The sequence below is a fragment of the Mustela putorius genome, unplaced genomic scaffold, assembly GCF_011764305.1.
Source record: "Mustela putorius furo isolate JIRA1106 unplaced genomic scaffold, ASM1176430v1.1 tig00000198_pilon_pilon_pilon, whole genome shotgun sequence".
NCBI classification, from domain to species: Eukaryota; Metazoa; Chordata; class Mammalia; order Carnivora; family Mustelidae; genus Mustela; species Mustela putorius.
The window spans coordinates 6,116,807-6,129,391 of record NW_025421311.1 but is presented as its reverse complement, the minus strand read 5'-3'; the positions used below and the strand labels follow the sequence as shown (position 1 = coordinate 6,129,391).

Sequence of the window (12,585 nt, the reverse complement as noted above, 5' to 3'; positions counted from 1 at the left end):
TCCTAATCTGAGCTTACTTTCCATCTACCGTGTTCCCTGGTCTGTCTCCCAACTCCATCCCTCTGACTACCTAAATTTCAGTTTCTGAGAGTAAGAATGTTACTTGCCCAACTTGTCCCTGTTTGGACCTTTTCGTACCAGCCTCTCTCGCAGGCTCATGGCTGGCCTTGGGGTTGGCTGCCAAGTCCTGATTCAGCAGGCATGGGGTATTAGCCTATAAAGCGTGTCTGCCCTAGGCTGTCTGATCGGCAGAGGCCGGGGAAGAAAAATCACACCATGATCACACTTCTGGTTAAAATGGTCTTAGGGGATAGGAAACGAGGTCTCTGAACATCAGTAGCAGGCCCCTTCCCTTGGACCTGCAGCACCCCCCCCCCCCCATCCCCGCTTCTTCCCTACCGTCCCCACCGCCAGGAACATCTGCAACCCCTGGCAGACTCTGACAGGCATGGAGATGACTTTTCAGGTTCAGGGTATTTCAAATGTTGTATAACAAAATTAATTACATTTTTTATAGCTCCAAACAAATCTAAAATGCCATGTTAAGCTTATGAGATGGCAGTCCTCCAAAGGCTTCTGCTGCTGGCTGTATCTGCTCTAGGAGACTCATGCAATTTTAGAGATCATCTTATACGAGTGGGTCTGACGAATGGCCTTGTGGCCTTGGGGAAGCATCAGGCGAGAATGAGGCCTCTGGGTCCTAGGCCACGTCATTACCTATGTCCTCCCCATTTCCTGCACTCCAGCAACAACACTCTCCCATGGAAAGTCATCTTTCTTTTTCCACCTTTTTTCATAATCCATGAAAATGATGAACTCCCCACCACCCCCCACCCCACCCATGGTAGCAGGGGAGGGAACTGTTTGTATTTCACAAGTACAGAGCCTGGCATATGGTAGTTGCTGAATTTATTAACATTTATTGAATGGATGAATGTTCTTGTTCATTGGTTCTGTGTTTTTCTTAACTTTTCTCTGTGGAAAAACCCCCAAGTCTCAGTGGGTTTCTTGTGCCCCAAGACTTAGAGGGAACACAGTGGTTATAGGTCTGTGCGACCTGCCCTGTGATCGCCTTGCACCCAGAGAGAGGCAGTATTCTCTCTCTGCTCCATATTGGGCTCAAGGTAGAGGGCTGATAGCCACACCAATGCACCTTAAAGGCTTTGCTTCTAAAAGGCACATGGGCATTTCCACCACATTCCATGTGGGCTAACGGAAGTCTCATGGACAGGCCCAATGGGAGCGGAGGGAGAAAGGATGCTTTCCAAAGGGAGGAAAGAGGGTGCAGTGAATATTTGCTCAAAAATAACACCACACAAGAACACTGAACAAAATCTATCATGCATTGTTTATCTGAGTTTTCTACCAACACTATTCTGATTTTTTAATGAGTTTTCAAAACAAGCAAACTAAAATCCCCTACAATGTATGTATTAGCCAGGATCCATTCAGTTCCAAGGACAGAATACAACTCAAACTAGTTTATGAACCAAAGGCCTGGCAATATATTTATTCAATGTTTATAAATATGGAATAATAAAACCACTCTATTTCCTCTATTTGGGTTAGAACAAACAAATCTGAAACTGCACAGAGTGAGTTCAATGGTAAGCCTTCAGTTTACATACTCTTAGGTCCTTCTGTCCTTTGGAGATAGTCAAGGCCAAGAGATCCTATACCAGAATCTTCAAAATCTTTCCAGGTTGTTGTACCCTAAATTCCTTTGCCATCTATAGTCATTCTTCCCCATAACAGCCATTTTATCCAGTTCTCATTTCCATCATGCTATATCCTTCCTACCAGAGGTGACAATGCAATGTGCTACAACATACATTTTAACAAACTGTTTGGACTATTCCTGTTCATTCATTAATTCCATAAGCATTTACTGAGAATCCATTATGGGGCTGGTACTGTATTTGGCTCTGGGGGTTACGCAGGATGGTAAGCACGGTCCAGAAAATTGTCACATAACAGGGGGGACTTATAAACAATGTCTGGAACAATGCATGATAAGCACCAGAGTGGAAGTAAGAAACAGCTAGGAAGAAACACGCTCAGCTCAGTGCTACGCCTAGAGAAATAGGAGGCTGGAGCACCGTGACCAGCTAGGAGGCCACTGGTGTGATCAAAGCACATCAGGAGGAGAATGTGACCCCAGACCAAAGTCAGAAGCTGGGAAGGTAAGGAACAAACCATGCTGAAGAGTCATATGAAGAAGAATCAATAGAATCCGCAAAGTGAAGGGTGGTCAAGGGAGAGGCTGAGAGTCACTGAGTTTCCTGGTGTCACCCACGAGGGATACTAATTACACAAGCAGGAGAAACTTTTCAGAGACAATATAGATTCTGGTTGAGTTGGAATTGTTTTGGGGATATCCAGGTGGGACTCTCCCTTCCTTGGATTCATGAGTGGTTTGGACCAGTTATCGAAAATTATTTGTGTTTTACACATAGAATGAGAGGGAGCCAAGGGAGAGAATAGTGAGAGGGTGATAAATCTATGGTAAAACCAACATGCCAAGGCCCAGATTTCCTTCCCCACAAAAAATGTGACAGTTATTCATAACCAAAAACAGGCTCTGGCTTGATCTGCTTCTTACTCATTATCAGGAGCTAGCTCTGGGTGGGACGCTGCAGAGTGAGCTGAACAAGGCTCTTACAGAAGACCTACCGCCTGCTGGGTGCTTACTAAGGCACTGGTTTTGGATCACAGTCTTCAGATTCAGGACTTCCATAGACTTCAAAAATGGATATGAAAACTCCAAGTGTAAGTTAAATGGCATCTTTAGGAAGGCTAATCTAAGAATATGAAAAATTCACTGTCAGGAATTGGCCAAGCACTTTTCTCTCAGGAACCTTCCCCCGAGAGTGTTCTCGTATTACTGGACACAATGAAAACATTAATATTTTATAGGAAATATGTTTATTATTGATCATCGCAATTCAAAAATACTCTTTTCTCAGGGCTGGTCCATCATACTCTGTCTCTTTAGAGATATTAAATACATCAAAACTGTGAGCAATTTTGTCTTACAGTACATAGAAATTTCTGTGTGGTAAGCAAGACAGGAATTTCTAATAATGAAACAAGATCTCCAGAAGTTGCTGGTAAATCAAAGCGAGCATCTCCAATGACGAGATGAAGGAATTCATGGGTAAAATCTAACAGAGCACATGCTGGAAAACGGGATCAAGAAATTTTATAATCCACCTGTACTCTGAGTTCGCTCTGAGATAGTACAAAGCACATCCTGTGAAAGGGGCTTAGAGATCTAATCGCTTCAGTCTGGAGGAAAGATCCTTTGGGCGTGGGACTCATGTCATCCAAGCGTTCCACAGCCACTTGTTTTTCCAACTTGTTTTTCCATCATCGTGACCAGAGGTTTCACAGAGAAGAGCACGGAATATCTAGCTTTGACTTTTAAGCAGATGTAACACCAGCTCTTCATCCTCTGCTAAAGAGAGACCTGTATCCAAAGGCTCTAAGGTCTCCCACTTGGCCTTCTTTCTGTTACGATTTGTGGGTCCCACGTCTTCCATTCCGCTGTTGTTCCTTTTTCTCACTCCCTGCTTCTTCTTGGTATCACTGGTGGGAACAAATCCAATGATTTACTTGATAAATAACTAAATCCATTATGAAATCAAACACTTCAAATAGGACAAAACTAGCAAAAACAGATAGTTGGTAAAGTGATATTATTCAAGAGAGAAAGAAACCGTAACAACATAAGGATATCTATGTCATAAGTACCTTCCCATTAATACATGGGGGTGTGTGTGTGGGGGGGAGAGGCCCTACTATGCATCAGGCACTGTGGGGTACTTTGTACACATGGTCTTGTCCAATCCTCACAATTCTAGAGAGTTATGAGTATAATATCCACAGTTTGGGGACACCGATGGCCTGTACTCTGGCTCCTATTTGTGCTTGTCCTGCCGCATCAACCACCTCTGTTCAAAGTTAGGTTATCCTTTAAGTAGCAGTCTGCAGGCTCACAGATATCAGGATACCAGACAACTAATACCTGTTGTATTAAGTTGTGATATATAGAACATAAGTAAAATAGAACCTCAAATGTTGCATTATTTTTTTTTAAAGATTTTATTTATTTATTTGACAGACAGAGATCACAAGTAGGCAGAGACAGAGGCAGAGAGGAGGAAGTAGGCCCCCTGCCAAGCAGAGAGCCTGATGTGGGGCTCGATCCCCGGACCCTGAGATCATGACCTGAGCCGAAGGCAGAGGATTAACCCACTGAGCCACCCAGGCGCCCAAATGTTGCATTATTTAAGACATCAAATAAACTACCCCATTTAAAATCTGTACCTAGAGGGAGGAGTCAAGATGGCGGAGAAGTAGCAAGCTGAGACTGCTTCAGCTAGCCGGAGATCAGCTAGATACCTTATCTAAAGATTGCAAACACCTGAAAATCCATCGGCAGATCGAAGAGAAGAAAAACAGCAATTCTGGAAACAGAAAAACAACCACTTTCTGAAAGGTAGGACCGGCGGAGAAGTGAATCCAAAGCGACGGGAAGATAGACCCCGGGGGGAGGGGCCGGCTCCCGGCAAGCGGCGGAGCAACCGTGCACAAAATCAGTACTTTTAAAAGTCTGTTCCGCTGAGGGACATCGCTCCAGAGGCTAAACCGGGGCGAAGCCCACGCGGGGTCAGCGTGGCCTCAGGTCCCGCAGGGTCACAAAAGGATCGGGGGTGTCTGAGTGTCGCAGAGCTTGCGGGTATTGGAACGGGAAAGCCGGCTACAGAGACAGAGCCGACAGTAAGCTCACAGCTCCGTGTTACCTTGAACCGGTCGCAGGCTCGGTGAGCTCGGAGCGCGGCCGGAGGTCAGGCAGACGGGAGTAACTGGGCGCGATTCTCTGAGCGCGCACTGAGGAGTGCGGCCCTGGGCTCTCGGCTCCTCCGGGCCGGAGACCAGGAGGCCGCCATTTGTATTCCCGTCCTCTGGAACTCTACGAAAAGCGCTCAGGGAACAAAAGCTCCTGAAAGCAAACCCGAGCGGATTACTCACCCCGGCCCCGGGTAAGGGCGGTGTAATTCCGCCTGGGGCAAAGACACTTGAGAATCACTACAACAGGCCCCTCCCCCAGAAGATCAACAAGAAATCCAGCCAAGACCAAGTTCACCTACCAAGGAGTGCGGTTTCAATACCAAGGAGAGCAGCAGAATTCCAGAGGAGGAGAAAGCCAAGCACGGAACTCATGGCTTTTTTCCTGTGATTTTTTTTAGTCTAGCAGTTAATTTAATTTTTTCTTTTTCATTTTTTTTTTTCTCGCCTTCGGGTAAAATTTTTTTAAACTGTTACCTTTTTCTTTTTTAACGATTTTATACTAGTTTATCTAATATATATATTTTTTCTTTTTTACATTTTTCTTAGGTGTATTCTTTTTTTAAAAATTCTTTTCTTTTCTTTTCTTTTCTTTTTTTTTCTTTCTTCCTTTTTGAACCTCTTTTTATCCCCTTTCTCCCCACTCACGATTTTGGATCTCTTCTAATTTGGTTAAAGCATATTTTCCTGGGGTTGTTGCCACCCTTTTAGTATTTTACTTGCCCCTTCATTTAGTCTTATCTGGACAAAATGACAAGACGTAAAAATTCAACACAAAAAAAAGAACAAGAGGCAGTACCGAAGGCTAGGGACCTAATCAATACAGACATCGGTAATATGTCAGATCTAGAGTTCAGAATGACAATTCTCAAGGTTCTAGCCGGGCTCGAAAAAGGCATGGAAGATATTAGAGAAACCCTCTCGAGAGATATAAAAGCCCTTTCTGGAGAAATAAAAGAACTAAAATCTAACCAAGTTGAAATCAAAAAAGCTATTAATGAGGTGCAATCAAAAATGGAGGCTCTAACTGCTAGGATAAATGAGGCAGAAGAAAGAATTAGTGATATAGAAGACCAAATGACAGAGAATAAAGAAGCTGAGCAAAAGAGGGACAAACAGCTACTGGACCACGAGGGGAGAATTCAAGAGATAAGTGACACCATAAGACGAAACAACATTAGAATAATTGGGATTCCAGAAGAAGAAGAAAGTGAGAGGGGAGCAGAAGGTATACTGGAGAGAATTATTGGGGAGAATTTCCCCAATATGGCAAAGGGAACGAGCATCAAAATACAGGAGGTTCAGAGAATGCCCCTCAAAATCAATAAGAATAGGCCCACACCCCGTCACCTAATAGTAAAATTTACAAGTCTCACTGACAAAGAGAAAATCCTGAAAGCAGCCCGGGAAAAGAAGTCTGTAACATACAATGGTAAAAATATTAGATTGGCAGCTGACTTATCCACAGAGACCTGGCAGGCCAGAAAGAGCTGGCATGATATTTTCAGAGCACTAAACGAGAAAAACATGCAGCCAAGAATACTATATCCAGCTAGGCTATCATTTAAAATAGAAGGAGAGATTAAAAGCTTCCAGGACAGAGAACAACTGAAAGAATTTGCAAATACCAAACCAGCTCTACAGGAAATATTGAGAGGGGTTCTCTAAGCAAAGAGAGAGCCTACAAGTGGTAGATCAGAAAGGAACAGAGACCATATACAGTAACAGTCACCTTACAGGCAATACAATGGCACTAAATTCATATCTCTCAATAGTTACCCTGAATGTTAATGGGCTAAATGCCCCTGTCAAAAGACACAGGGTATCAGAATGGATAAAAAAACAAAACCCATCTATATGTTGCCTCCAAGAAACACATTTTAAGCCCGAAGACACCTCCAGATTTAAAGTGAAGGGGTGGAAAAGAATTTACCATGCTAATGGACATCAGAAGAAAGCAGGAGTGGCAATCCTTATATCAGATCAATTAGATTTTAAGCCAAAGACTATAATAAGAGATGAGGAAGGACACTATATCATACTCAAAGGGTCTGTCCAACAAGAAGATTTAACAATTTTAAATATCTATGCCCCCAATGTGGGAGCAGCCAACTATATAAACCAATTAATAACAAAATCAAAGAAACACATCAACAATAATACAATAATAGTAGGGGACTTTAACACTCCCCTCACTAAAATGGACAGGTCATCCAAGCAAAAGATCAGCAAGGAAATAAAGGCCTTAAACGACACACTGGACCAGATGGACATCACAGATATATTCAGAATATTTCATCCCAAAGCAACAGAATACACATTCTTCTCTAGTGCACATGGAACATTCTCCAGAATAGATCACATCCTCGGTCCTAAATCAGGACTCAACCGGTATCAAAAGATTGGGATCATTCCCTGCATATTTTCAGACCACAATGCTCTAAAGCTAGAACTCAACCACAAAAGGAAGTTTGGAAAGAACCCAAATACATGGAGACTAAACAGTATCCTTCTAAAGAATGAATGGGTCAACCGGGAAATTAAAGAAGAATTGAAAAAAATCATGGAAACAAATGATAATGAAAATACAACGGTTCAAAATCTGTGGGACACAGCAAAGGCAGTCCTGAGAGGAAAATATATAGCGCTACAAGCCTTTCTCAAGAAACAAGAAAGGTCTCAGGTACACAACCTAACCCTACACCTAAAGGAGCTGGAGAAAGAAACAAGAAAGAAACCCTAAGCCCAGCAGGAGAAGAGAAATCATAAAGATCAGAGCAGAAATCAATGAAATAGAAACCAAAAAAACAATAGAACAAATCAACGAAACTAGGAGCTGGTTCTTTGAAAGAATTAATAAAATTGATAAACCCCTGGCCCGACTTATCAAAAAGAAAAGAGAAAGGACCCAAATAAATAAAATCATGAATGAAAGAGGAGAGATCACAACTAACACCAAAGAAATACAAACTATTATAAGAACATACTATGAGCAACTCTACGGCAATAAATTTGACAATCTGGAAGAAATGGATGCATTCCTAGAAACATATAAACTACCACAACTGAGCCAGGAAGAAATAGAAAGCCTGAACAGACCCATAACCAGTAAGGAGATTGAAACAGTCATTAAAAATCTCCAAACAAACAAAAGCCCAGGGCCAGACGGCTTCCCGGGGGAATTCTACCAAACATTTAAAGAAGAACTAATTCCTATTCTCCTGAAACTGTTCCAAAAAATAGAAATGGAAGGAAAACTTCCAAACTCATTTTATGAGGCCAGCATCACCTTGATCCCAAAACCAGACAAGGATCCCACCAAAAAAGAGAGCTATAGACCGATATCCTTGATGAACACAGATGCGAAAATACTCAACAAAATACTAGCCAATAGGATTCAACAGTACATTAAAAGGATTATTCACCACGACCAAGTGGGATTTATTCCAGGGCTGCAAGGTTGGTTCAACATCCGCAAATCAGTCAATGTGATACAACACATCAATAAAAGAAAGAACAAGAACCATATGATACTCTCAATAGATGCTGAAAAAGCATTTGACAAAGTACAACATCCCTTCCTGATCAAAACTCTTCAAAGTGTAGGGATAGAGGGCACATACCTCAATATCATCAAAGCCATCTATGAAAAACCCACCACAAATATCATTCTCAATGGAGAAAAACTGAAAGCTTTTCCGCTAAGGTCAGGAACACGGCAGGGATGTCCATTATCACCACTGCTATTCAACATCGTACTAGAGGTCCTAGCCTCAGCAATCAGACAACAAAAGGAAATTAAAGGCATCCAAATCGGCAAAGAAGAAGTCAAATTATCACTCTTCGCAGATGATATGATACTATATGTGGAAAACCCAAAACTGCTAGAACTTATACAGGAATTCAGTAAAGTGTCAGGATATAAAATCAATGCACAGAAATCAGTTGCATTTCTCTACACCAACAGCAAGACAGAAGAAAGAGATATTAAGGAGTCAATCCCATTTACAATTGCATCCAAAACCATAAGATACCTAGGAATAAACCTAACCAAAGAGACACAGAATCTATACTCAGAAAACTATAAAGTACTCATGAAAGAAATTGAGGAAGACACAAAGAAATGGAAAAATGTTCCATGCTCCTGGATTGGAAGAATAAATATTGTGAAAATGTCTATGCTACCTAAAGCAATCTACACATTTAATGCAATTCCTATTAAAGTACCATCCATCTTTTTCAAAGAAATGGAACAAATAATGCTAAAATTTATATGGAACCAGAAAAGACCTCGAATAGCCAAAGGGATATTGAAAAAGAAAGCCAACGTTGGTGGCATCACAATTCCGGACTTCAGGCTCTATTACAAAGCTGTCATCATCAAGACAGCATGGTACTGGCACAAAAACAGACACATAGATCAATGGAACAGAATAGAGAGCCCAGAAATAGACCCTCAAATCTATGGTCAACTAATCTTCGACAAAGCAGGAAAGAATGTCCAATGGAAAAAAGACAGCCTTTTCAATAAATGGTGCTGGGAAAATTGGACAGCCACATGCAGAAAAATAAAATTGGACCATTCCCTTACACCACACACAAAAATAGACTCAAAATGGATGCAGGACCTCAATGTACGAAAGGAATCCATCAAAATCCTTGAGGAGAACACGGGCAGCAACCTCTTTGACCTCTGCCGCAGCAACATCTTCCTAGGAACAACGCAAAAGGCAAGGGAAGCAAGGGAAAAAATGAACTACTGGGATTTCATCAAGATCAAAAGCTTTTGCACAGCAAAGGAAACAGTTAACAAAATCAAAAGACAACTGACAGAATGGGAGAAGATATTTGCAAACGACATATCAGATAAAGGACTAGTGTCCAGAATCTATAAAGAACTTAGCAAACTCAACACCCAAAGAACAAATAATCCAATCAAGAAATGGGCAGAGGACATGAACAGACATTTCTGCAAAGAAGACATCCAGATGGCCAACAGACACATGAAAAAGTGCTCCATATCACTCGGCATCAGGGAAATACAAATCAAAACCACAATGAGATATCACCTCACACCAGTCAGAATGGCTAAAATCAACAAGTCAGGAAATGACAGATGCTGGCGAGGATGCGGAGAAAGGGGAACCCTCCTACACTGTTGGTGGGAATGCAAGCTGGTGCAGCCACTCTGGAAAACAGCATGGAGGTTCCTCAAAATGTTGAAAATAGAACTGCCCTAAGACCCAGCAATTGCACTATTGGGTATTTACCCTAAAGAAACAAATGTAGTGATCCAAAGGGGCACATGCACCCGAATGTTTATAGCAGCAATGTCCACAATAGCCAAACTATGGAAAGAACCTAGATGTCCATCAACAGATGAATGGATCAAGAAGATGTGGTATATATACACAATGGAATACTATGCAGCCATCAAAAGAAATGAAATCTTGCCATTTGCGACAACGTGGATGGAACTAGAGCGTATCATGCTTAGCGAAATAAGTCAAGCAGAGAAAGACAACTATCATATGATCTCCCTGATATGAGGAAGTGGTGATACAACATGGAGGCTTAAGTGGGTAGAAGAAGAATAAATGAAACAAGATGGGATTGGGAGGGAGACAAACCATAAGTGACTCTTAATCTCACAAAACAAACTGAGGGTTGCCGGGGGCAGGGGGTTTGGGAGAAGGGGGTGGGATTATGGACATTGGGGAGGGTATGTGATTTGGTGAGTGCTGTGAAGTGTGTAAACCTGGTGATTCACAGACCTGTACCCCTGGGGATAAAAATATATGTTTATCAAAAATAAAAAATTAAAAAAAAATAATAAAATAAAAAAAAAAAAATAAAATAAAATCTGTACCTAAGATACAGATTGTCTTGTCTTGGAAAAGCAAACACTATTGCAGTATTCTACTCTCACTACTTTCATTTAAAATAGTAATGGAAGTACTAGCTGTTGCAATCAAACAAGAAAAAGAAATAAAAGGCATCCAGATTGGAAGGAAGAAGTAAAACTGTCACTATTTCCAGACATGATGTTATATATAGAAAACCCTAAAGACTCCACCAAAAGACTACTGGAAATAAATAAATTCAGTAAAATTGCAGAACACAAAACCAATGTACAGTAATCTATTGCATTACTATACCGGAGAAGCAGAAAGAGAAATTAAGAAAATAATCTCATTTACTACTGCACACCCACCACCCACCACCAAATCACATAACTAGGAATCAAATATAACTGAAGAGTTAACAGACCTGTATCTTGAAATCTGTAAGACATTAATGAAAGAAATTTGAAGATGACACAAATAAATGGAAAGATATATTATGCTCATTGATTCTAAGAGTTAATATTAAAACGTTCTACTATCCAAAACTATCTACAGATTCAATGCAATCCTTATCAATATTCCTATGGTGTTTTTCACAGAACTAGAACCAATGATCCTAAAATGTGTATAGAACCACAAAAGACACCAAATGTCCAAAGCAATCTTGAAAAAGAACAAAGCTGGAGGTATCACAATTCCAAATTTCAAAATAAACTACAAAGCTATAGTGCTCAAAACACTATGGTACCGGCACAAAAACAGACACACAGATCAATGTAACAGGATAGAGAGCTCCCAAATAAACCCAAGCTTACATGGTTAATTAATCCACAACAAAGGATGCAGGAATAAACAATGGGTAAAAGACAGTCTCTTCAATCAATGGTGCTGAGAAAACTGGATAGCTACATGCAAAAGAAGGAAACTGGACTACTTTCTTACATCACAGACAAAAATAAATTCAACTATACGTCAATTAAAAAACAAACAAACATAATTGCAGTATTCTGCGTACCTGAGGCACAGACCATAAAAATAAAGCTAGATTCTAAAGGTAGAGGAAATCACCTAATACATTAAAAATAGAAGAAAGGGCAAACCATTTCAAAGTGTTTTTGAGATACCATCATCATGTTCAAAGATGACCCAATTACCAGATGTGAGATTAAAGCAAAATAAAAAGCCCATCTAGCAGTGTTCACAGTAGTGACCCTTCATTAAAGGCTTACTGTGCTACATGCTTTACACAGATTATATCATTTGTCTTCATGAACATCCTTGGTATGGGGAGCATGAGCTTTGTTTTCTACAATGATTAAATGACTGCACCCAGATTATAAACAGCAGAATCAAACCCAGATCTGAAGAACTCTAAATTCAGTTCCAAAGCCAAGCTACTAAAAGCAAAGAGTTGACTTGATTCTGTCAATATTTGGAAGACAAAAAAGAAAAGAACTGGCTGTGGGAAGAGCACTGATTTGGTACTAACAATCAAATCTTAGTCAATCAATTACCATTTCTTCTAAGCCTTAGTCTCTCTGCAAAGATGAAGATTATATAATTTACTTAGCAGAACTGCTGCATGATTTACATGAAATTACATAAATGCAAGAACACAGTAATACTCAATACATGTTCATTTCCTTTCTGCCTATTAACTACTCCCTTTCAAATAAATTCTTACATTGATGTTAATAAAAAAGCAAAAAAATCACAGAAAATATTGTATTCCAAGCATATGATGTAGTCAAAAAACAAAACAAAAACCAAACCACCAAACTGCTCAAGTTCCAATGGAGTACATTACTTCTTAAGAAGCATGCCCAGGGGGCACCTGGGTGGCTCAGTGGGTTAAAGCCTCTGCCTTCCGCTCAGGTCATGGTCTCAG

The 12,585-nt window shown here is 40.7% G+C and overlaps 1 protein-coding gene across 1 annotated transcript in view; it reads right to left on the bottom strand.

Annotated features, from left to right (window-relative positions):
- Positions 1-2,908: 2,908 nt before the first annotated feature.
- DDX10 (DEAD-box helicase 10) overlaps positions 2,909-12,585 on the bottom strand; it is a 277,103-nt gene continuing 267,426 nt past the window's right edge. Inside the window, exon 18 of the mRNA XM_004764391.3 lies at positions 2,909-3,588. Within this exon, the coding sequence (XP_004764448.1) occupies positions 3,411-3,588 (178 nt within the window). The 3' untranslated portion in view covers positions 2,909-3,410. The remainder of the gene's footprint in view (positions 3,589-12,585) is intronic.